Source organism: Saccostrea cucullata, unplaced genomic scaffold, assembly GCF_032062105.1.
Source record: "Saccostrea cucullata isolate Sc308-1 unplaced genomic scaffold, CSIRO_AGI_Scuc_v1 ctg607, whole genome shotgun sequence".
Lineage (NCBI taxonomy): Eukaryota > Metazoa > Mollusca > Bivalvia > Ostreida > Ostreidae > Saccostrea > Saccostrea cuccullata.
This window is the reverse complement of record NW_026933462.1, coordinates 533,470-561,162: the sequence shown is the minus strand read 5'-3', so window position 1 is coordinate 561,162 and position 27,693 is coordinate 533,470. Positions and strand designations below refer to the sequence as shown.

Genomic DNA, 27,693 nt, shown 5'->3' with positions numbered 1-27,693 from the left:
TTGTCGGGCTTCAGATCTCCGTGGATGATCTGACAGGCGTGGAGCTGTTCCACCATGTGCATCAGTTCTATAGTCAGGTACATGGTCAGGAACTCCTGGGACTTATTAGTCTCCCCAAACTTATTCACAACATCCTGGAACAATTCAAGGAATTTTAGAGCCGCAAAACAGTCAATATAAACTTTAAGAAGATCATGTTCCTGAGTCTCGGTTATATCAATTTATGTGCCAGTGTGTTTTTAATTGTAATATTCAAACCTAGAGTAATGTTATTGTTATAACTGCTCCATCTACTGGGTATAAACTGATTTACAATACCATAGATACAGGTAAAACTTACCAGTAATGAGCCGTGTTTACAGTATTCTGTGACCAGACAGCTGGCGTCTGTGTAGAAGTAACCCTTATCTATGAACATCACTGCAGGACGCTGTAACATAAACCAACATAATACTTCACAATAATCGATTATGGTGGTCTTAGGGTTATAAACATTTGCTTTACTTTATTCATGTCTTAAACAATTTATGCTTGCTTAATATATGATAGATATTTGATAATGGGAAACAATGGCTTTGGAATACGATTGTAGGGATGTGCAATTTTATCGGTATACCGGTATATCGCGATTTTTTGTTGCGTGATACGTATCGTGATACAGAGACCTAAATACCTGTCTTAAGGTACGTAATATAAAGTCCAGAAATTATTCATTTATTTGTTCAATCTTTCAAATTACAATTACAGAAAGTATAAAAAAATGTTGTAAACAAGAGGCCCATGGGCCACATCGCTCACCTGAGCACTAAGGGTAGGAAAAAGTAGAAAATGGCTTTTTATTGTAAAGTTTAAATCCAAAAGTAGTCCCATGACCAATCATGGATTTGCTATTTTTAGAAAATGATTTTTAAAGAATTTTCCTATATATTTCTATGTAAAACTTTGGTCGGCCATTTTGGCCCCGCCCTACCCCCGGGGGTCATGATTTGAACAAACTTGAATCTACACTACCTGAGCATGCTTCCATTTAAATATGATGAATTATGGCTTTGTCATTCTTGAGAAGATGTTTAAAGAATTTTCCTATATATTTCAATGTAAAACTTTGGTCGGCCATTTTGGCCCTGCCCTACCCCTGGGGGTCATGATTTGAACAAAATTGAAACTACACTACCTGAGCATGCTTCCATATATATATGATGAATTATGGCTTTGTCATTCTTGAGAAGATTTTTAAAGAATTTTCCTATATATTTCTATGTAAAACTTTGGTCAGCCATTTTGGCCCCGCCCTACCCCTGGGGATCATGATTTGAACAAACTTGAATCTACACTACCTGAGATTGCTTCCATATAAATATGATGAATTATGGCTTTGTCATTCTTGAGAAGAAGATGTTTAAAGAATTTTCCTATATATTTCTATGTAAAACTTTGGTCAGCCATTTTGGCCCCGCCCTACCCCCGGGGGTCATGATTTGAACAAACTTGAATCTACACTACCTGAGCATGCTCCCATATATAATATGATGAATTATGGCTTTGTCATTCTTGAGAAGAAGATTTTTAAAGAATTTTCCTATATATTTCTATGTAAAACTTTGGTCGGCCATTTTGGCCCCACCCTACCCCTTGAAACTTGAATCTACACTACCTAAGGATGTTTCCCCATAAGTTTCATCTTTCCTGGCACAGTGGTTCTTGAGAAGAAGATTTTTAAAATATGCCACCAAATTTTCATTAATTCCCAATTATCTCCCCTTGAATGAGGGCGTGGCCCTTCATTAGGCCATGCAAAATTAATTCCTTGGTTCTCAGGCCTTTTTTCAAGAAATATGATGAGGGAGGGAGGCATTTTTTTTTAACTTTTTATTGCCCCCAAAACATGATGAGGCAGCTTTTTACATTGTATACAAAGCCTCAAAAAATGATGAGGGAGGTGATTTGTTGTTTTTAAGGTCTTCCGTTTCCAACGGAAGACCTTCTACTGATTCTGTTGGTAAAGATTATTATTCTTTTTTTTTTTTCTACTTCCTAGACGCCAACTTTGAGGCCTCATATCTCACTTATTTATCACCGGATTTGGCTCAAATTTTCAGACATTATAGACATTATTAAACTCTATCAGAGTAATATCTAACATTTCAAAAATTCACTTCCAGTTTTGAGTTATTCCCCTTTAAACGAAAATTTATAGGCTTTCGTTTCCGGATATAGGCTCAGAGACCACAAAAGCTGGAGCAGAATTTTTACTGATTTTAGGTAACAGAAGGATTGAAGTTGTGCACATCGGTTTTTGTTTTTCGATTTCTGTATTCACAATGGCGCTTTATAGGGGTCAAAAATTAGAACGCCTAAAAGAGCGAAAATTTACACATATGTTCCTTTTTATCTTGAAAACTAAAAATATTTTGTTAAGACATAATGAACAAAAGTTGTGCACAATTGCAAGGGCTTTCATATAATAATATTCAAAAGGGGCTGGCCCCTATAATTAGGGATCAAGGGACCTTGAAAGTTTTTGCTTTATAACTCAGAAACGGTAAATATTTCAAAATGACTATTGATTATAAAGTTGTGCTTTAACATCTTACTGATCTCATGAAATTGTTATTGTGTTCGAGTCTTGTTTTAAATGAGCTAGTGCATGACCTATATATGCACAGGTAATTCTTTTCACTCAGCACGTAAACGAGAGCTCCTCATGCGTGTAACCAAAGCAAGCTTATTATGAATAATAAACATGGCTACATTAAATTCTAATATTCTTCAGAATAAAGTTCTTGAAGTGTTTGTGCTTTTTTTCTTCCAAATTATCATGTTTATTCACTGACAACTTTCCCTTTAATTTCACTTTTTTAAATCGTATAAACCAAGTCCACTAAAAAGGGAAGAAAATATAATCTTTTCTTCTTATCACATAAAAACAAATAATATAGTGAGAAAATAAAACATAACTAAAAAGCACATATGCTTTTCACAGCCATTAAGTGCACGGCTTTAACATTCACCTTGTTTGTTTACAATTATATAACGCGCCTTCCTCGATAGCGGCGGGGCAAAGTCGGTCACCGGGAATCAATCGGCGTGTGATCCAGCGACCTACAGTCATACACAAAAAATAAACAACCACAGAATAGGTAAATTAATTCTTGATAAAATTGTTCCTTTTTATACTATCTCTGCCCCATGAAAATATTATTTTGTTCGAGTCTTACGTATGGTAGTAAAGAAAGCTAGATCCGTATTCACCGTAAACAAGGCTCCGTTCTCATTTTGATATTGAAGAATAATTTATATAAACTTGCCGTAAGTAATAAATATTTTACAACGCTGTATCATATCTCTTTTTTAAATTAGGTTTTAAGGTTATCCGATCCTCAGGTTCTGAAAATCAGGAATTGAGTAATTGAAAATGCTCACAAAAAACATCTCTAAATTCTCAAATTAAAATGTATTCACCCACGGTGTTTCTTTAAACTTCATCTTTAAATTTAATCATTTTATATAGGGAAAATTAGTAAATCTCAAATATATTTTCAGGAAATGCGATTTGAACTACCTACTGAATATTTTTTAATTTATAATTGATCAAGAAATACATTTTAGGAATAAAAATCATAGGTATCCAGGCTTTTAAAGAAAATTGCATGAATTTTACACTTATTTAGTACTTTACTTTTTCCTACTTACTTCCATCGTTTCATAATGCATAGTGTATGAAGTGTTTTTTTTTTTTCAAAGAAAACACCGTAAATCACTTCTAATTTCAAATCATGCTTATAAACATTGGTAACTAAGGCTAAATTAAAAGAAATTTGATTTTTTTTTAAATATGCAAGGTTTACTTAATTTTATGAGGTACAAATGTCAAAATTTTTAATACCATTTGTCAAAACTTTAAAGAACATTGAATCATACCTAGAGGCATAAAATGAAAATTGTTGCATGAAAAAATTTCAATTTCAAGCTTTATTTTAAGACTTTTTGAATTAAATTATAGATTAAAGAGTTATCCTTCTTGGCTGAGGATCGTATATCCTTAAACGTGTTCTTTGTTTCCTGTTCGGAGTATTCGATGGTATCATTTTCCTTTTATTAATAAAGATCTTTCCAACTCCAAGAGAAAGAGTTATAGAAAAAAAAGTACGAGTATCTTTTATTCGTTTGAATATAAACACAAACAATTTGAACGGAAACAATATACGCCCGGATTTCATAAAAAAAACTTTTAAGAGTCAAATAATACACAATTATTTACTGTGCGATTCTCATATTCACCTGGATTACACGCGGCCGAGAAATTCTAAAGCGACACACCGCGGTGAACCACTGACCCCGCAGTCATAGGCAAAATAATTGGTATATTCAAACCATTCTACAACAGTAAGCAAATATTATTTTCTCTAAGTAAATTAAATCTTCCAAAAATATCTTAAAATGTTTTAGGTTTGACTTTAGTATAAAACGCTGGGGCATTTATTTTACATGTACATTAATCAGTCTTCAATTTTTAAATATTCGTTAGCTCCAAATTTGACGATTCATAGCGCAATAAGGACTGGCGATCTTCAGTTACTTTACCTCAAATAATATTTATTAAAATGCACAAGCTTTGCTCTTTTCACACACAAATAAATCCGTTTTCAACACAAGTTTTCCGAAACACATTTTTTTTCATCACATATATTAACCATGGTTATACCAATTTTAAACTTCCGAATCGTAAGGATAGAATTATACTCAATGAAATGGATTAAACATCAATAAGTAACATCGGCACGTGTAAACTTCATAAGTGACTTCTGTGCTGCACACTGTCTATTTATATTACAGGTTTTATAGTAAAGTTCAAGAAATAATGATTTTAAAGCAATGAACTTAATTTGTTTTATAATTTATTCAAAACCCGTATAAATGATTAGTATAGTGTGCTAACATTGTAATTTTGTCCCGCGATTAAATATCAGTAGCAGGTTATACAATGTACATTCGAGTAGTAATAAACCCGCATCGTATGTCCAGAATCGAAAATCTAAGAACTTATATACCGGGGTAACAATCTTATCTGAATATTACAGACTTATCATGTAATTACACGTTTTTACAACCTAAATTAAACTGTTAAAATCATAACCGGAACCAAAGTCAAACCATTTGTATCGTTTACCGTATATAACTCAGTATTTTCTTTAAAATGATGAACTTATATCTAGCGCAAATTACTTTCCTTGGTTTAAAAATACGCGTACGAGAGAAAGCGAGTGAGAGGCATTTTATTCAAGTACATTCATGTTTTTACCAGCGAGTCCCTGTATCAAGTATTGTCTAATTTTTATTCTATTACACATAATCTCCCTTTCCTATTTAAATTTAATTTATTTGATGATTTTATTCAACTTCAAGCACAATATCATTATGTAGACAGTAGTACTAAAATGAAGTACATGCACGGATGCTATTGTACATCGGGAATTTTCTTTAATCATTTATCCATGCATTCCTCCTTCGAGGGAAATAATTATGAATAAATTGATTGAATAACGTGTATAAAACCATGTGGTTTCGGTTTGTCAGCGTGTTTTAGATCATGATCAGCAAATCACAACTCCTCGGGTCTTCCTGTCTAACAGAATAATAACCTCGAATGTATAAGGGATACATCAAGACATCCCCATGCTCCTCACCCCCCCTTTTACCCAAACTTTGAAATAAATGAGGAAAGATATTTTATTTGTGGACTTTTGAGTTTAATTTTATTGAAAGTAAAGCTAGCTATTACCTAAAATACGTATTATGGAAGGGACTTTCAACCCCGTCTATCTTTTTTAAATAGAAACTCCATGTTGTTTGAATATCAATATCCGGTGATGATTAAAAATACCTCAATGTTGTTTTTCTGACCTGTGACAAAATGGAACGAGATAATGCAAATTTCAAACATCTTCATAGGCCAATGACAGAAAAGTTGTAAAATTCCTGTCAGGGTTATGAACTTCTAATCACTAAAAGGTGCTTGTCTTGACACAGAGCCAAGGTTATTCTGTTAAGATCAAGGTCACCGACAGAAGAAATATTTTCTTTACTACGCCATGAAGTAGTAAATGAAAATCATTGGAGGCTTTTACTTGAAACAGATTTCTTATGATTGGAGGTTTTGTCATGACTCTAATCAAATGTCTTTCTGGCAAATCAAGGTCACTGACAAAGAAAAAAATGTTTAAGCATAACTTTGTAATTAAAATTCAAAGAAAGGTTGTTGACATAAGAAAGTGCAGTAACCTTGACCCAAGGTCTGTACTTCCTGTCCACAGCTCCAACGGAAGACCTACTCGTTGCTTTGCAACGAGCTCGGCTCTAGTTATTTTACTGATTTAGCAATAAAAAGGGTCAATGAGGCGCCCTTGGAAGAGATGAGGGAGGGCCTGAGAACCAAGAAATTAATTTTTTTTTGCCTTAGAACAAACTTGAATCCCCTTCACCCAAGGATACTTTGTGGCAAGTTTGGTTGAAATTGGCCCAGCTGTTCTTGAGAAGAAGTCGAAAATGTGAAAAGTTTACAGACAGACAGACAGACAGACGGACGCCGGACAAAATGTGATCAGAAAAGCTCACTTGAGCCTTCGGCTCAGGTTAGCTAAAAATGTTGTAAAAAGTGAAAAGAATGGCATCTTACTGTCCAAACATAATTGATTTTCTATATATACAAAAAAATTTCAAGAAAGTAAAATTTTGTTTTTCTAGCATATTTTTTTAGAAAAATAATGACTTTTCATATAAAATAATTGTGAAAACTGCTTTTAAAAATATCATGATATTATTGTGATATTTTGGGAAAAAATTGTGATATATCGCAATTTCGAAATTTTTGGCTATACCCATCCCTAACGAATTGAAAAGGAATGCTTCAGATTTGAGGGGGGGGGGGGACCTTTAACTGATGTCATCATGGGAAATTCACTACACAATACCAGTACTAACCACATCTACAGGCCTTTGTAACCTCTGTAGTCTTTTCTGCATCTCTGTACAGACATAAAACTCCCACACATTAGCTGGCTTCTGGACCTACAACATATACAGGTCACTATAAACAACCACTCATCTCTGAATAGACATAAAACTCCCACACATTCGCTGGCTTCTGGACCTACAACATACACAGGTCACTATAATCAACCACTTGCGTACTAACCCCTGTTTTTAATTAGCGTTGAACTTTTAACATGATGAAGATTCTTAGAAATCAGTAAACAATAAGTTCCACTCAGGTAGCATAAACTTGTACCACTCATGTATTAAGACCTGTTACAAGTACTAACATATCTTAGTTAAAAATTAGCCATAACTTCAATGACTTGTAGTAAATGACTCAAAATTACTATATAAAATATATTCTTTACTCATTATAAGAACATTTAATAGTGCAGTCTTTATCTGACAAATCCCAGGCATTGAACATAAAGAGATCAGAGATATGAGTTAGACTGTAGGATTTACTGATTTGTAAGCTTCCTATTCTCCTGATTAACAGTTTACTGTGTTACTGAACATCCATCTTAATATATCTCATATCTCTGCTAGAGATGGAAACCAAGATTAATTGTTCAGATTAAATCCAGGCTTTGATGGCTTTACCTTTAATGCTATGAGTTTGGATTCTGCCTCGTTGAAATCCAGGTGTTCATCAAAGTCCAACATATCTGTGCTACAGAAGGAAACACATGTGGCACTATACACCTTGGCAAACGCTCCCTTACCTATCTTCTCCTTGATCTCATACATGTCCGATCCTACAATAGGTAAGCATAGAAATGTAGATGTGTGACCCAGGTCAAAGTTTTAGATACTTATAGTTATGATTGATACACAAACCCAGGTCAAAGTATTAGACAGATAGAAATATAGTTAATGTAAACCAACTTTTATTTGCGACGACTTTATTTCGCAATTTACCAGTTGTAAAGTAGTTCGTGACGATATATTTTCGCAATCAAGTCCTTTTTGGTTCGTTTGATAATAGACACAGAGACTTGAAGGATCAGTTCGCGGCGAGACATATTCGCGATGACAAGGCTCTCGCGAACCTCGCAAAAATTTCTCGCACGCGAATAAAAGTTGGTTTACAGTATGCTTCTTTTTCTCACCTAGTGTGATATTGAGGCCACATATAATACTCTGGATCTGTCTAGGGACCTCGTGGTACCCGGGGTGGAGTTTAATAGAAGTGGGAAGTTGTTCCAGGATACCCTTGACTGTCTCCGCATCAAACGGATCGTGGGTGTCGATGTACACGGACTGGTCAGCTAAGTCCAGCCCTTCCTCTGGAGGGTGATAGGTGGACACGTCTATGATGTGGCTGGAATGATTCAGGTCACCAGGTCCCACGGCTGACTCCACAGTCAGGTGATGAATGGGAGGGGCTGGCCCCGAGGGGTCAGCACTCTCTCCTGGGGGGTGGGCAGAACTATGCTGAGTCTGATGGTGAGACTGGCTGCTGGGGTCCGACTCCTCATTACTTCCCTCCATTATAGGGCTGGATATAAACAGGATAGTAATGGGATTGTTTTACGGTGGTTATAGCACAATTACCAAAATCTGCAGCTTTGTTCATTGTATTATTTATAAAAGAAGAATGTTACTGCATATAAATCTGACTATAAATGTAACTCTTTCTGCTATGATTGCAGTTTGTGTCTCACACTGCACAGAAGCTTCTACAATAGTTTGCCACATTCAGAAGAATATTACCAAAGATTGTGACATGAATAAAAAAATTTTTTTCACTTAATTTCGAAAATTGTAACTAATTCTAAGACTCCAATAATTTTTTTTTACTTGCTGGACTACTGTAAAATAAGCCCCTACCTTAGATTTTGTTGATCAGGAAAGAAGCTATTAGCTGCCTGGCTGTCGGCTGTGTGGGAGAGGAGAGGCAAGGAGGGGGTGTTGTTGGCAGTTTTATCGGCCTGTATGTTAGAAAGATTAGGTATGGGGGGTGGGGCCTCGTGGTTCTCATTGAAGGGGGTAGAAGCACATCTGGCCATGGCAGCAAAACTCTGGTGAGAGCCCACTGGTGCGATGGTGAAATCCTCGTAGTACCCACCCTGGGATTCAATTCCCTCCATTTTATTCTCCAAATCCTGTGTAAGCATAATAAAGATTGAATCTTAGTAAAATTTCACTATGTTTTTAAAAAGACAAGTATTTTGTTCACAAATATTTAAACCCAAATATTTAAAATTTGAGAATTCATTTGAATCCATTATATTAAAGATGAAACACTTTTCAGCACAAAGTCTCTGTTTTTTTGTTTTTTTCAAGCATAATGACCAAAGAAAATATTCCTCAACTGAAAGAAGGCACTGCAAAAGTATTTATAAATCATACTGGCCTAACAATATGGAAAAATATTTTAAAAATGTCCTACAAATGTTCAAAACAATGTCTTACAAAAGTATGTTCTAAACAATATCTTACTGATGTTCTAAACAATGTCTTACAAATGTTCAAAACAATGTCTTAAAATGTTCAAAACAATGTCTTACAAATCATTCTGATCTTTCATTTTGTGTCAGGTCTCTGTCCCAGAGACTTACCCCATGGAATCTCCTTCTTTTTGGTTCTAAATGAATTAGAGACTGTAAATGTATTATATTTAGCTGTACGATATTCCAAATCTACATTGAGGTATAGAAAGGTATGTACTGTATATCATTCTGATCTTTCATTTTGTATCAGTATGTTTCATTAATATGGAATATATGATTTTTGCATTCCAATAAATGATTTTTTTTTTTTTGATTTATTTAGGATATCAAAAAATTGTCAGTATATCATAACTTACCCTCCATGACTGGAAAGATGTAAAACAAGATACAAATTTAGATAAGACATACCATGTCATCATAAAGTATGATGTCTGGTGTACTAAGAGGTGAGTGAAGAAACCTGTCTCCATTACTACAGTACTAACCTGGTCTGATCCGTGTTCAATGCCTGATTTTCTTTACTGGTCTGGTCTTCATGAACTGTAAATCTTTTTTTCCCTAATTTCTCTGCCTGGGCATTCTCATCAAAAATTGCAAATGGTTGACTAGCTGCTGCAGGAACCTCTGTTATCAAATTAGAAGAAGTTGTAACACGAGAGCTGATACCCAAACAAAGGAAAGTCTTCAGTGAAATTACAAACACATATTTCACTTTTCATTGATGTAATATCTAATTATGCTATTCTGATTAAAAATATGGTTTATTAACATGGTCATTTTATAATACCACAGCATTTTGGCAAACATCAGTTATGTTTTTCTTTCTCTTTTTAGTCCATTCTGGAGAGGTATAACGAAAATTGGCACAGTCTGAACTTATCCTATTTCCATCATCCCAGCCAAAGTCCAGAGACGTGTTGAACATCCCCATCACAATGTTAATGGCTTCCTTTGTATTAACAGTGGGAGAGGGGGCAGTAAAGGACTGAAACGAAAACAAGTCACAAATCAGAGGTCTGTAACATAATTATAAATCACAAGACTTTTAAAAATGCCATTCGTAGAAAAATTTGATAAAACTACCAATATTGTATGTTATCTTTGATATAAGCATTTTCAAATGCTTTTCCCTTACATATCATTTAAACACGGTGTACATAATCCTTGTTTTGTCATGTGATCTAATCAAGTTTTACAGTTACATCTAAATGGTCAACATCTTCAACCCATTCAATTTAAACCATTGAAGTTTGAAAAACTACACTGTAAATCCTTTCATAGACTTCAAACTACACAATGTAATTATCTGTGTAAAAAAATAAGTCCGAAATGTAAATACTGTAGAAGCACAAATTTTCATAGGGATAAATTTTTTTTGTCATTTAGGTTTTATTGGAAATAAATTTTTTTTTTATATATCATTTAAACAAGGTGTAGGATTTAAATTTCATTGATGTTTGATAACAAATTTTACACTGTATACAGGGTTATTTTCGCCCTTTTAAAACTTGTGAACAATTTTGTAAATTTTAAATTAGCCACAATGTAAGTTCTGTTTAAAAAATTATGAAATGTAAATACTGTAGAAGCACAAATTTTCATAGGGATAAATTTTTGTCATTTAGGTTTTATTGGAAATAATTTTTTGGGGGGAGAATAACCTTATTTAATATTAAGTCATGTAAAAAATTTGTGTAGGATTTAAATTTCATTGATGATTGAAAAGAAAGAAATTAAATCACCACAAATCTGCCATAAAGCTCTTCTTGAGTTTTTGATTGATGAGTTTTTGATTGATGACTTACATGACCTGCTGTTGGTAGCTTTGCTTTACTATTTTTGTTTTTATCTGGTATTTGTTGATTTGCCTAACTATTTTTCATAAAATCTGGTATTTGTAGATATGCCTTACTATTTTGCATCTATCTTGGTGTCTGTAACTATTCCTTCCTATTTTGTTGTTTTCTGGTATTTGTAGATATGCATTACTAGTTATTGCGAATATTTCTTGCCGCAAACCGTTCCTTAACCTTGGTCTTTGTGGCATACATGTATTAATAATTAGTGTCTGAAATTTACAGGCTTTCATTTACTGTTGAAATGGGATAAAATCGTCAAATGTCAACTAGTGTATCAAAATGCAATAATAAAGTCATGGCAAATAAAAGTTGGGCTTATAGTATCTACAAATCCGTTGTAAAAACAAAATAGTTCCTGGAATGTTATTATTTTGTTTTATATATCTTTTTGCCATTTCACAAACGCTTTTACATTCTCTCGTTGCATCGCCTCAGCTAAAGTCCAAGGTTAACTGAGAGTTGTAATCTTTTTGGTCGGTGTTTGGGCTATTTTTAATTTTCTTGATCATTTGTGGCTACATCTTACTTTATCGATTTATCTGTTGCCTGTACAAATTATCAAACCTTCTACTTGAATAAAAATACAACAACCCTTACATTTTTCGGTTTTTTTTCTCACATATGCTTCTGTTGTCTGTAGGTAAGTCTTACCCTTATACATTATGCACCATATCTAAATTTGTTGAACTCTGTTGTTTAAAATATTGATATGGTTATTAAACATCATATATTCGGGCACATGGCAGGTTTTTTCACAGCCCCGAGGATCCAGTAGAATTCAGTAAGGACCGGTTACTGGGTGTCGATGTAGAAGTCTGTAAAATGAGTCATCATTTTGGTATACAGAGGAAAAACATATTGAATGAAACTTGTTTCTAATTTCATTCATACCCTACTCAGTGTTTGAAATAACCGTGAGCCTGACCGCCCGAGAGTCATAAATTTTGTCAGGGGCGAACAGATTAGCACATATTGATGCCCGTCTGGACGAGTAAACTTTTTTCCATAAATTTAGATTCATATATTTGATAAAACTCTCAGATCAACTAAGATTACTGGTTGCAAAGTGTAACAAACAAACGGGTAGAATTCATCAGCTTATAAGTCCGGGATCGAATATATAGTGAGCTGGCCCCATTCACAATACTGCTAAAACGAACTTATGAAAGATTATTATTTATAAAAGACTATTATTTTTTTGGGCTCGTACATCTTTGGCAGGGCTGACAACTTTCACTAGCAGTCTGCCCTGTATGTCCAGCTAATTTTACAGTGAGTTTCAAACACTTACCCTTCTTCAAATTAATTAAATTGTTCTGCTCATGTTCACACTTATGATTCTTTATAAAGCTTAGTTTTTCATGTAGGTAATCTGCACTTTTAACTAATTTTTAGTTTCTACAGAGATAAGATATTATAAATTTTACCATTATTATACGGTATTCACAATATTAGCATAACTTCGGTAAATAAAATATGAAAGAAAAAGTGAGCAAGCTCACGTACCCCACACTCCCCCAAGACTCAAAGTGCTGAAAATCCCGGAAAATACAAAGGAATCGGAATTTCTCGATTATTTGCACATCTACACATTGTTTCCTAAATATCTGCAAAGTTTCACGAAATTCTGTGCAGCACTTCATGAGGAGTTGCGCTGACAAAAAAACAGGACTGACTGACTGACATCGACCGACTGACTGACAGATGGGTCAAAAACATTATATCTCACACAACTTGTTGCGTGGGACCCCGGGTATAATAAACACATTGTAACTAAGATTTTTTTCTTGCATTAAAATACAATTAATACTCTTTGACAGGCAGTAAATGTATAATTACATGAAAACAAATTACAGCAACAGCTCAGGTCAAAATATAAAGCGATGAAGATAGAGAAACTGCTGCAAACACAGAACAAGATAACGTACCACTTGTACTACACAAACCTGGAGAGGGTTTTGGGATTGAGATTGGGTCTCCATTTCCCCATGTACATGTGGGGATGTTTGTCTCTCACCAGAGGGATATACCCCTTCTGATCTCCCCCCAGCTGGTGCCATATCACCCCGGGGATATACCCCTTCTGCTCTCCCCCCAGCTGGTGCCACATCAGATGCCCGTTGGACCACCTGTACATCATTTAGTGGCAGAGACTGACGAGAGGAGCGGGCTGTTTCCTGTTGTTGCATTCGGCGTTCAATGTCTCTTTCTAGCTGATCTCTCTGTGTTTGTACATGTTGCTGGCTACAAAGATAATTATTTTTTAAATCTTTTTTTCAGGTAAGGGTGACATTGATAGTGCAAGGATCAAAACAACCTATACACTGAATTGTGAAACAAACAGAGAAGAGAAAAAAATGTTCCCACAATCTTAAACACATCATAATTTATAACTGTGCACTAGGATTTACCTATGTAGCCTTGACCTATAATCTCTACTTTGCACGAGGCTATTTCCCTATTTAGCCTTGACCTATAATCTCTACCTTACAATAGGCTATTTCCCTATTTAACCTTGACCTATAATCTCTGCTTTGCTCGAGGGTAAAGGCTCGAGGCTATTTATCTATTTAGCCTTGACCTATAATTTCTACCTTGCAATAGGCTATTTACTTATTTAGTCTTGACCTATAATCTCTACCTTGCAAAAGGCTATTCATCTCTCACTCACCTGGCTATTTACCTATTAGGCCATGACCTATAACCTCTGACTGACCTGGCTGTTTCCAGCTGCTGTTCTCGTTCTTGCATTTTCTCCTGGAGTCTTGCGAACATGGACATCTGTTCTCTCTCGAATTGTTCCCTCTGAAGCTGGAACTCCTCCATCTGACGACGAATCATCTCCTGCTTCCTCAGCAGTTCCTCCTGTTGGGCTAAATATAGACAGAAAATAATGCCATATTTAACCATAGAGGGAGAATTACAGTGATATAATTTATTCTTATTCACTAAGTACTACTTTATAAATAAGCCTTTCTCTCTCTACTTCTCAGTACTTTGATATTATATAAGTCCAAGAGGCATAACTCTCTCCCAAATATATTTTTATAAGATATTTTTATGAAAAATCTGTATACCAAATATCATTTCAGTATGTGCAACCTCTGCAGAGAACAGAAACTGCAAATAATTGGAATATTTCTAAGTCTAAGGGGCATAACTCTATCGTGACCACCTAGATATTCTTATGATAAATCTGTATACCAAATGTCCTTTCAATATGTTCAAGGGTTGTGAAGAAAATGAACAGAAACTTGGTGGAGAGACATAAAGACAGCAGCAAAGCAATATGCCCTCCTTTTAATTTTAGCTGTCACACATTTTAACACTTGAATTGATACCTGCAATCTCTTTTTCCTTTTCTCTACGCCTCTTGTCTTCCATCGCCCGTTTCTTGGCTTTCCATCTTAAGGCCCGAATTTCCTCAAAGGAAAATTCCTCAATTCCATAATAAACTTTATCCTTACAATACATGGGAACAAAAACACCAGCTTCTGTTTCTGTCACGTGTCGTAAGTTATGGAGGGGATCTGTGTGTTTTGGTGCTTTCCTTGCACTACAAATAATACACATACTCTAACTAATAACTATGCCGCATTATCATATCATACAAGTAAATATAAGAAATATACAATAAATTCTTCAAAAATAACTGAAGTGTTTATAATATTTATATAAAGTACAAGTATCATATCAGAAGACTTTGTGTATTGTATTTATGGAGGAAAGACTATTAAGAAAAGGTACCTTTCTTGAATACGGAAAAGGGCCTTTAAACAGCCAAAATTAAAGACATTCAAGAAACCTTATAGGGTAATTAAGACTTTTTCATGTTTTAATTAATCTAAAATACATTAAACTCTCAATAAAGCTATAAACTCAGGAAACAGGGAATACAGTAATTCATAAGACGACAAAATGTTATCATGGTTATATATACATAATAATCATACTTTATTTTTGTATTAATTTGTTCACACCTAAATGACAAGATACAACTGCACCAAGAAAATTTTTCATAAACTAAGCAAAATTATACATCTTTGAAATTTAACGCCTATCCAGTATTTCATTCAAAATTTGATGAGATTGACAACCTTAGAACTTGATGTTCCATTCCAGTAGATTTCCTCGGTGTCCTGTGAAATACAAAATAACACCTGTCAGAGTCAAGAAAAGAAGCACTAGTCCTTCAGGACTAAAGCCTGGAAAAATTAGTGTTGAACACAGTAAAAGTCTTACATCATTGGCTGGTCTGAGTTCTCCTCCACATGTATACTAAACGAAGGTTTCCCCACGACGGGTGGAACAACTGCTCCTCTCTGAGGGACCTACAATCAAGCACATCTCAACATGGAGTCATTATCACTTACTTTTCCCACAAACATAATAATTTAAAATTTCCATAGACAGACTAAATCTGTCACAATCAGAGAATCCATCCAACAGTGTTTATGTATTTTTACCATCTTAGTTCTAAACACTAAATGTGGAACAAATTTGGGTATCAAACCTTTGTTGAAGTCCACACGCCTGGTTTCTGGCGGTTCTCTTTGTTGATGGCGGATGGTTTGGGAATCTCCTTCCACTCTCCCGTGGTTTCCGGGATGTAGGATGGTGAGGTGTTCTCGTCAGTATAGACCTGGAATCCCAGCCCTTGTTTCTGATTGGGTGGTCGAGATTTTAGTGGTATTCCACCACCTGATCCTATCAAAGACCAAATTCTGTATTTTTATTGTTTTAAATAATAAGTTCAGGGATCGACATTAACGGTTGTCCGATTGCCCAGGACAAGTAAATCATTAGTTTGGGCAGGTGAAACTATCGATGTACTTGTCCGATCGGGCAAGTGGATATTTCTGATAGAAACATTTTTTTTAATCTTACATTAGTTTATAAAAAAAATGATAAATTGAACAGTTGATGGGACATCGTTTTTTGCATTTGGAATCCCTCGGTAGCATTTCTGGATCATACCTGTACTTTTATTTAGAATTTTATTTATTCAAATTTCGAAAGAAAAAAAAATTGTAAGGAGATATTATTAGTACATTGCTGTGTGTGTTTACAGGATAGTATATGACAGGAAAGTTGTTTACATATATACAATAACAAATTAAGATACAGTAACTGGTATTTTCTTCTTTTAAATTTTTGGGCAATCAAGTTTTATGTTCGGACAAGTCAAAAGCCCGAAGGACAAGTGAATATAAAAGTTAACGTCTATCCCTGAAGGTCATTCCAATATTTTTTTTTAGTATATACAGTAAAATTTGTCTAATCCGTGGTTCTTAAGATTCCGAAGATTTGTTTCCGTCTATAAATTTTAGTCCCATGCACTTCTTTAATAAATTCATTAAAAAAAAATCTGTGTAGTCCGGATACTGTCTATTCTGTATTCCGAACGGCCATAATGGTCCCAACTGCTCATAATTAACGGTAATTATTCCCTCTAATCCGGCCACACCTGAGTTACTTCAAAGCAATTAACACCTTTCGTGGTGGATGTGATAATCTGTGTTTACATAGACTATAGCATCATTAGTGCCATGAGACAAACTCAATAAAATGCGGCGGTGACACAACCCACTTGGAAAATAAATTATATGATTAAATTACAATCAAAATAACTTTGTTTCACTCCTTTTACCACATTATAACATAAACACAAAAATATATTTACGCGATTTACAAATCAAAATATAAATCGGGATCGAAAATCGAACGCATTTCAAAATGGCGCCATAACACTGTGGGGGAAGACGTAATTTTTTACATAAAAATTAAAAGTTCAATCCAATAATTAGCACATCGTAAATAATTGTGCATTACTGTTAATACCCCTGTACATTGAATGAGGTCTTTGACAAGCGAAACCCGGTCCGCTTAATACATAGTAGGCCTATATTATGCATGCCTGTATATTCTGATTGAAGTAACATTTCACCCGACTTTCAAACTTAGCGAACAAATAGGAAAATACAGTAAGTCATGTGAGACTATTTTATAATTTCTAGACTCCAAAATATTGATTGATTTCATCATTTAAATATATTTATAATATGTATATGATGTACTTGTGAATAAACAACGAAAATTTTCGAAATTGATATTTTCCTGCATTTTTCCTGTTCCGGACAAGTCAAAAGCCCGAAGGACAAGTGAATATAAAAGTTAATGTCTATCCCTGAAGGTCATTCCAATATTTTTTTTTTGTATATACCAATCATTGTAGAGGCTACCTACATATCAAACAATAAAACAGACCTGATAGTCCACAAAAAGACATTAAATATTCAGAGGAAGAAGATTTTTTTTTTCCCAATCTCTTGTAAAAAGATATAGTCCTATGAAGATGCTGAGTACATGCTTAATTTATTCAGTTATTTACAACCAACAATGCTAAATTAATGGTCACAAACTGAGTTTTACCTGTGATCTGAAATTGTCACCACTTAAACAATTTTTTTATCATAAAATCAGCATTAACGATCAAAAATAACAACCCAGGAGATAGTTATTTCCAATCTAATGCAATCTACATTTTTTATTTGATGTTAATGACTTATTTTTCCTTTCACTTTGTTTTATAAAAGCCTTGTGTTTTTGTGCCATTTTATTGAGCTTTCACTCACACTTATCTAACTGCCTCAGACTCAGTGCAGTAGCCAATCATAATGCATTTTACCAAATAGTTGCACTGGAAAAATATTTATTAATTTATCAAAAATACAGAATTTTTATAAACAAATATATGCATAAAAAATTACCAAACTTTTCTACAAGTAATTTTACAGCTGTTTCTGTTACCTTGGAAAAAATTTCCACTTCTGGACACAGGTGCTTGCCCCTTTTTGCCTACAGTTTTGAGTTTTCCGAGGGCTGTCCTTGTTTCAGGAGGCGCAGTTTCCATTTCCTCCTCGACTTGTCCCACCAACCCCTGGGCAACTCGGTACTGAAAACGTCTAAAAGCAAGGACATTAACAAAATTCAGAAAAACTCTTCAAATTTAAACCATTACATTTTGTATGTATGAGAGTTCCTGCTCTTAGCATATATACACACTCATGATTCTCCCACGACTTGATTAGAATACAGAATTTTTTCTGTAACTAGATAAGCATATATACTTCCTCGTTTCTCCTGTTTTTGCCCCCGACATATATAGATACTTACTCATGTTTTTTCTGTAGATGGGTGAGAGGTTTGGCTCCCCGTCGGATCCCTAGTTGGTAAATACTGTCCGCTTTCTTGGGATTTCCCCCCAGTTCTGTGACATTGGCCCAGCTCTCGTAGAAACAACTCAACTCTGTCCCAATGCCCTGGTCATGCATAAACTTGAAGATCTCGTCCGACTCTGCCGACAAATTAGCCTGAGGAGAAAAGTAGATATTAATACAAATGACAAAAAAAAACTTTCAAATGACTTTTTTATACGTATTAAAAAATGACAGTACTGAAGTGCTTATACATGTAGTTTTTGCGAATCATTTAAAAATGAAATATTGTCTGGACCATGGTCAGACGTAGACTATCTCAGGTAGACTATGTATTTGATGTCCAAATATCGAAGATTACGTTTCTGTCACAAATTTTACAACTGTAACAATAAACCAATAACAATGCACATCACTGATGAATACTATTTTCCATGACATATAAACTTACGTAGCGGATCCAAATGTCCACATATCTCTGGTCGTTCTTGTAGACATCTTTCTCATTAAATTCCCTGATACAGCGTTCCAGTAACTGCCACAAGGGGCTCTCATTTCCTCCTTTAGGAAAAGCCTGTTCTGTCCACAGAACATAACTAAAAAAGCATGAAAGAAAAAGAAACTTCACAATACATGATAATATGGCCATTTCATTTTGAATCTCTAATAAGCTGCTAATCTTGTGTGAATAATTTAATGAGTTTTCTTATTTTCACTCATAAACCTCATTACTTAGCATTCTAATCATAATTACATACATGAATAAGAAGAGGCTCTTGACCTGATTGCTCATCAGGATGATGGATCTTAAGTATTTCATTATAATGCATGTAGCATTTCAATATACTCTCTTAGACTTTGCCTGACACTGTAAGACACAGGTTTCTTGTACTACTCTTCATAACAATTCTGGGGTGAACAACATGAACAAATTACATAATTTTGTAAAAGAAAGTCATCTTCTATCTAGCTATGAACTTGTTTTTTGCTTAGATGTGTCATTTATTTTTATGCTATGCAATGAGAGCATGTGATAGCATGCTAAGAATAATTTTGAAAAAGATTACTTGGGTCAATATTTTTTTTTTTCAGATTGGGCAATTTCAATTAAAGAACAAATAGTTATTTTATTTTTGCCTCTCATAGTGCATACTGCAAAACAAACAGAAAGCAGCGGCTCATTCGAATAATGTTTCTTATAATTAAACAATCATTCAGAACTAGTCAATTATTCATTTCATTTCTGATAGCGTATGAAAAAAAGCTCAGCACTAGCCAATAATTGATATTCACTGTTACAGACTATGAAATACCTCAGCATGCTACTAAAAAGTTCTACTTGGAATTTTCTCCTTGACAATGTGAGATTTAATCAATGTTGCCCCCATAATTGTTGATAACAGTATGGGTTCATGAATTGTCCATTTGTCAATGTTTCAGTCTTTGATTGAAGAACAAATAATGACTTTGTAATCACAGTTGACACTGGAGTTATTCCTTACTAACATTTTGACTTCTGAAGTGATGCATCCAAATCATTCAAAAATATACTCCAACAAGAGGCCCATGGGCCACATCGCTCACCTGAGCACCAAGGGTAGGACTAGTATAAAATGGCTTTTTATTGTAAAGTTTAAATCCAAAAGTAGTCCCATGACCAATCATGGATTTGCTATTTTTTAGAAAATGATTGAGAAGATTTTTAAAGAATTTTCCTATATATTTCTATGTAAAACTTTGGTCGGCCATTTTGGCCCCGCCCTACCCCGGGGGGTCATGATTTGAACAAACTTGAATCTACACTACCTGAACATGCTTCCATATAAATATGATGAATAATGGCTTTGTCATTCTTGAGAAGAAGATTTTTAAAGAATTTTCCTATATATTTCTATGTAAAACCTTGGTCGGCCATTTTGGCCCCGCCCTACCCCCGGGGGTCATGATTTGAACAAACTTGAATCTACACTACCTGAGCATGCTTCCATATAAATATGATGAATTATGGCTTTGTCATTCTTGAGAAGAAGATTTTTAAAGAATTTTCCTATATATTTCTATGTAAAACTTTGGTCGGCCATTTTGGCCCTGCTCTACCCCCGGGGGTCATGATTTGAACAAACTTGAATCTACACTACCTGAGGATGTTTCCCCATAAGTTTCATCTTTCCTGGCACAGTGGTTCTTGAGAAGAAGATTTTTAAAATATACCACTAAATTTTCATTAATTCCCAATTATCTCCCCTTGAATAAGGGCGTGGCCCTTCATTTGAAAAAACTTGAATCCCCTTCACCCAAGGATACTTTGTGAAAAGTTTGGATGAAATTGGCCCAGCGGTTCTTGAGAAGAAGTCGAAAATGTGAAAAGTTTACAGACAGACAGACAGACGGACGCCGGACAAAATGTGATCAGAAAAGCTCACTTGAGCCTTCGGCTCAGGTGAGCTAAAAATATATATATGTATATAATATAAGAATTATATTGGCTTTTTGATTAAATCATTAATTTCTAAAAAAAATTATATTTTGCCCAGGTTACCAGGTAGCCTTTTATATTCATATTGTACCTAAACCAAACTTCCACAGTAGGTCCTTCCCCCCAGATAATACTTACCCAAACCAAACTTCTAGAGGGTCATCTCCACTGTAGCTTCTTAAAGCCTCTTCAAAGTTCCTAAACAAAGCATATTTATAGTATAAGTTTTTTTTTTTGATGAGTTGGAGCAATGACAAAACAACTTACATAATTATCTCAATAAGTCATATAAACTTACGGTGTATTTCACTGATTTATTCTGAATAATGAAATTTTCAATAAATCTGAAATTTGATTTTCTTTATTTTATTTTATTACAGCGCTTCTAGTCACTGCAAGGCTTGAAAATGCCTTTGTGAAATGAAAATTTGGACTTGGCACATTGATCCAAACAATTTTTTTCTGCAAGCGACAGCAGTTACCTGTGGTCCAATAATACTAAGAGAAATGCATCTCAACAAAAACAATGTTTTCGTGGTATTCAGGTAACAAGACGTTTCAAGAAAAAAAAAAATACACTTGCCTAAGTCGCCTTGATTTTAATGAATATATAGCAGATAAGTAGTAGTAGATATTAAAAAATTTTCATTTTCAAACTTCTACTTGATAATCCAACAAACATATGACTTCATGTGACATTCATAAAGAGAGTCCTGCGGGGGATGGGTGTCATACACATATTTATTATATACCTAATGTGTATCACTCAGTTTTACTGTTGAATTCATACAATCACGTGACGTCGTGATCCGACTTTCCAGATCACCACACTGTGGTTTTCTTAATCCATATCACCACTCTCTGAAACTGATGACGTATTACGCAGAAAAATTACTTAATTTTTCTTGCCAGGGCTCTCACACCACTTTTTGGGACTGGGGCCGGGGCCGTTCAAATTGGGAAAATTATCGTCATTTTCGGAAAAGTTGGATAACCAAAATTCATTTAAAAAATCCTCAAATTTTCCTTTTCTAGCATTTTGTCATCAATTTTATTCTGGTTTTGAATAAACAGTTAAACAAACACAAACATGGGTACATAGTCTAATTGTGAAAGTACATTAGCTTTTTCATTACCATCTTTGAGTGTTGATATTGTGGTTATATGTCTTACTGAGCAACAGTCGCTAGTTACATCATCCCGAATTTCCTCGATCACATGGACAACTTTGCTTACCAATACAGCGCGAGACTGAACATGCCGAAGCGTGGGTATGTTTCTAGGTGCAGCTTACTCACTGATGTTTAAATGAAATGTCTATTTTTGAAACCAAAATGATGTTTTGTGTCGAAACTACATGACAAGATACTCTGCACTCCTAGTACACATTTTTGTAAAAACAATATAACCTGGTTCCCCGAACCAGTTTACGAATGCATTTGGCACGAACTAATAAAATAGTAATACAGTTTCACTTTCATTTGCAAGTGTGTTTTGTTTGGGTTTTTTTGCCATTAAGTTTCATGGACTTTTATTCTTCAATTAATATTTTGCTGTGGAAATTGGGAAATTTACACCTTTCTTTTGGGAAAAAAGGTACCTTTTTTGCATTGGGAACAGGGCCGAATATCGGCCCCAGAGTTAGAGAATCGAGAGCCCTGCTTGCGCGATAAAAACTCCTTTGTTTTAATGCTTTGCTTATTGGAATAATATTATACTATTGATCTCTAAAGGATTCTATTAATATATTTAGCCAGGTATAAGGGAGTATATAATAAATTTATCATTATAACAGTAACTTGATCCAGAGAGCCGTATCACGGCTCGTTGACAGGCGCTGATCATCAGATCAAACTCGACGCTTCGCGTCTCATTAGATCCGATTATCCGTGCCTGTCAACTCGACGTGATACAACCCTTCAGATCAAGTTACTGTTATAAGGCCTAAAATAAAATATTGTTTGTTTGCAGTTGCCGACCGACCCACCAAAAATGCACCCGATCCAAACTTTTTTTTAGCCATTTTGAAATATTATTTTTTTTCTCCAATTTTTCAGGATACTAAAACTGTTTCATTTTCAATTTTTGTCTTCATCATTCATTAGTTTATACCAAGAGTGCAGCTTATTCATGTATAGTAGGCCCATGAAAAACTCTATTTTATGTTATCTAACATAAATCTGGAAACAATTTTTTTTTCCAAAAAAAAAAAATTGCCTACCTACCTACCCAGACTAAAAATTATAGGTCGGCAACTGCAAACAAAGAATTTTTTAAGCTTGGCCTAATAATATATATATCACTCTGTTCAATCATAAAACTAATTTCTATAAATTCTATTAACTAAACTAGCTGTAGATCTGTAACGTTATGGTTTTATATATTTGTCTTTGACCATAACGCTACAGATCCTGTAATGCAAAAAATGTGCAATTTACGGCGCAATATTTTTTGCGCACTTTTGGGGAGAATTTCACCACTTTCTAGCATTGGTCAGTCAACTACCTTTTACTCCCTAATTCTAGACACATTCTGTAGCCAATATGTATATTTCATCCACCTCCCAACCATTTATAGTGGTCTCTACAGGCAATAAACTCGCTTGAAATGAATTTTCAGCAATCTAACAAATAATTTTGATCAAGCGAGTTTATCACTTGTAGAGACGAATATAAAAGGTTGGGAGAAAGAAAAAATATACAGATTAGTCAAATAATGTGCCTAGAATTAGGGAGTGAACGGTAGTTAATTGGCCGATGCTGGAAAGAGAGAATTCTCCCAAAAAGTGCGCAAAAAATATTGCGCCGTAAATTGCACCTTTTTTGCATTAATACAGGATCTGTAGCGTTATGATCAAAGACAAATACATAAAACCATAACACTACAGATCTGAGTGTTGGTAAAATGGGTAGGCAAACCCGGGCCGGGGCAAATTAAAAGCCCGGGCAGTTCGAGATTTTTCAATTTTCTGTCTTAATACTTTATCCATCAAGCTGAAATTTTCAGATTCTATTCTATATATTATTATTCATATTTGCTGTTAAAATTACCCTTAAATACTCAGTATTGTAGATTTTATCGGCGATTATTGATTTTCAGGTTGGTAAAATGGGTAGGCTGTTTCCTAAGTCTAAAACGTACGGTTTCTGACATATGTTGGAGAAAGTCCATAAAGTTATGAATAATTCTAGTGTTTAAGAATATATATGAACTATAAATTAATATGTCTTCATTGGTTATTACAATATTTACGTAAAATTACATCTTTTAAAAAAAAACGGGTCATTAGAACCGAATCCGATCACCCGGGAAAAACCTGAAAATTCCGGAATAATTATACAGGTTACTTGATTTTGCTGAAGATTAACATTTAATCTAAACAGTTCCAAAACCAAATTTAAAATTGATAATTTAAATTGTTAAATCTAAAAGGACCTCCATGTGGTTAGAGCTTGGCAATGTCGAAAAAAAGATAGCTAAACATCCTCCTATAGAAACAATTGGCTTTCATTATTTCAGAATTTTTTAGTTTGCCCTGGGTGATTGGATCCGGTTTTAATGACCCAGTTTTTCTGAAAATGCGTAAACTCTGCATACCTATAGCTTTTATAATGTAAAACTAATTATAGCGAGCGCAGCTAGGCGGCGCGAAGCGCCGCTCGCATGGCGAGCTCTTAAAGCAACGCCTGTGCGAAGAGGAAATTCGAACTTCTGCACATTCATTCGATAGAATTTTTTGATGCCGAATTTGGACCCACAATGCATCACTTGTTTTAGCTACGTTCTCGCGAGAATCACGTCAAATGTTCAACAAAAAGTTTACTCGCCTTGATTAATGGATATATTGAAGATAATAGAAAATAAAACATTCTTCCTTAACTTTCAGCACTGTTCAGGCTTTTTCTCGGTATATTGCAATTTGCATACGTCATGTGACGTCACTGCGGCTTGAATTAAAACAACAGAAGAGTTTGCGCTCGCTCTAACGGTCGCACCGTCAATATATTATTTAGTTAATATAGAGTAGAAAATATCGGAAAAGCCCATAACTGTAATGGTTTAAAGAGTCGTTATTCAAAAATACCATAAAATGCGGTGTTGAATTTGCCTACCCATTTTACCAACTTGGAAATGAACAATTGCCTAGAAAATCCGAAATATTGCGTAAATTACGGCAATATTTACAGGGAATTAGGCGGGAATACAAAAGAACCTTCAAGAAACATAATCTAAAAGTTTCAGACAAATTGATTGAGATTTAGCGAAGATATTTGAAAAATCTCGAACTGCCCCGGCTTTTAATTTGCCCCGGCCCGGGTTTGCCTACCCATTTTACCAACTCTCTACAGATCTGCAGCTATAACTAAACATGATTGAGAAAAATATCAGAGGCCTGTTATACATGGCAAATTTTATTATTTCAACATTTGACATTGGCACTTCAACTTGCAAATTTTCTGTCTTTAATAATTAATAACACTTACTTACATCTTATATCATAATTTTAAAGCAAAAACTAAATGATATGTCTGTCAAAGTTGTTGATATGCACACATTCCGTCAACTCATAATTTTATCAGCGACGCAACTTACTGTTTCTCGCGTTTTAATGTGGTATGATCCACATTCGACTGTAAAGCTGCATTTAAATCAGCAAAACGACGGCCTTGTCTGATCGGCTGGACATTTTCTTTGCTCAGCTCCCATTCATTTGTGTCCTCCATTAGACTGCCGCCTTGTTTTAAATTTTCCAAGTGCACATGCGCATAGCGAGACTTACTTATCCTGTATGGCGATCCCGATGTAATTCGAGGTGCTCATTGCTGAGATAAAAGCTTAAAAAAATAATAAACTCTTTATATGTAAACCCATTAATATATAGAAGAATGGTCTGTATATTTACGCAAATATACAGACCATTTCATATTTGTTGCGCCAAGTTTTGGTTATATCACAATACACGTGTGTGTGTAAGTGAAGAAGTTTTAATGAATTTTAGATAATCGATGATCAACATGATAAAATGTTATTCTATAATTGCAATATAAATTGTAAATTCTATATCAATCAAGAGGATACTTTATTTTACGTGCACCTTCACGAAAATAGCAACACCTAAAACTTATCAGGAACACGTTTCTGTTTATTCTTGGGTTAGTACGGTATTTATTCTAGACATTTTTTAAATCGTACCTGAAATAGACAGTATGATAAACAGTGTATAAACTATAAATAACAGTGCAAGATTCCATTTCTTTCGTTAGGATTGTTTTGTTGATTTTAAGATATCTTATTGTAAAAACCTACAGACGTATTGATTAGAAGTTCTTCGAATTTAATTCGTCCTCTCCCTTCAAGAAATTTGTTGTGTGTCTGAATGTCAATTTGGATTTTTTACTGTTGACTTACTTCTTTGTTTTCATTTATTTATTTTCTTTGATGTTTGCGCTAATTTAATTTTTGTGTTGTATGTGCACTGTTTGTGTGTATGAAGAACATCAATTTAAATATAAACAAGAGGCCCAGGGGCCACAGCGCTCACCTGAGCACATCAGGCTTGAATTTACTCCACCCCCCCTCCAGGTGTCATCATTTGAACAAACTAGAATCTACACTACCTGAGGATGATTCTATATAAATATCACAAGTCATAGCTTTGAAGTACTTGAAAAGAAGATTTATAAAGGGTTTCTCTATATATCCCTATATAAAACTTGGGTCGGCCATTTTGGCCCCACCCTAGCCCCGGGGGTCATGATTTGAACAAACTTGAATCTACACTACCTGAGGATGATTCCACATGAGTTTCATCTCTCCTGGCCCAGTGGTTCTTGAGAAGAAGATTTTTAAAGATTTTTCCTATATATTTCTCTGTAAAACTTGGGACGGCCATTTTGGCCCCACCCTTGCCACAGTGGTCATGATTTGAACAAACTTGAATCTACACTACCTGAGGATGATTCCACATGAGTTTCATCTTTCCTGTCCTAGTGGTTCTGGAGAAGAAGATTTTTCTTATATATTCCTATGTAAAACTAGGGTATTTTGGCCCCACCCTTGCCACAGGGATCATGATTTGACCAAACTTGAATCTACACTACCTGAGGATGATTCCACATGAGTTTCATCTTTCCTGGTCCAGTGGTTCTGGAGAAGAATATTTTTAAAGATTTTTCCTATATATTCCTATGTAAAACTTGGGTCGGCCATTTTGGCCCCACCTTTGCCCCGGGGGGTCATGATTTGAACAAACTGAAATCTGCTCTACCTGAGGATGATTCCACATGAGTTTCATCTTTCCTGGTCCAGTGGTTCTGGAGAAGAAGATTTTTAAAGATTTTTCCTATATATTCCTATGTAAAACTTGGGTCGGCCATTTTGGCCCCACCCTTGCCCTGGGGGTCATGATTTGAACAAACTTGAATCCACACTACCTGAGGATGCTTCCACATGAGTTTCATCTTTCCTGGCCCAGTGGTACTGGAGAAGAAGATTTTAAAAGATTTTTCCTTTATATTCCTATGTAAAACTTGTGGCCATTTTGGCCCCACCCTTGCCCCGGGGGTCATGATTTGAACAAACTTGAATCTACACTACCTGAGGATGCTTCCACATGTGTTTCATCTTTCATGGCCCAGCGGTTCTGGAGA

The 27,693-nt window shown here is 34.8% G+C and overlaps 1 protein-coding gene across 1 annotated transcript; it reads right to left on the bottom strand.

Moving 5' to 3' along the window:
- Positions 1-5: 5 nt before the first annotated feature.
- On the bottom strand, positions 6-25,787 carry LOC134238404 (mitotic checkpoint serine/threonine-protein kinase BUB1-like; the record flags this gene model as incomplete). Its single annotated transcript, XM_062720532.1, has 22 exons — positions 25,637-25,787; positions 21,182-21,241; positions 19,019-19,163; positions 18,527-18,723; positions 18,161-18,315; positions 15,864-16,057; positions 15,593-15,681; positions 15,448-15,489; positions 14,692-14,906; positions 14,067-14,223; positions 13,297-13,594; positions 12,107-12,165; positions 10,279-10,507; positions 9,977-10,173; positions 9,848-9,856; positions 9,391-9,394; positions 8,869-9,143; positions 8,148-8,536; positions 7,639-7,793; positions 6,982-7,068; positions 341-430; positions 6-134 (listed from the first exon to the last, which is right to left on the bottom strand). Coding segments are annotated over exons 1-22 (3,306 nt in total), but the record flags the coding sequence as incomplete, so codon positions are not given.
- Positions 25,788-27,693: the final 1,906 nt, after the last annotated feature.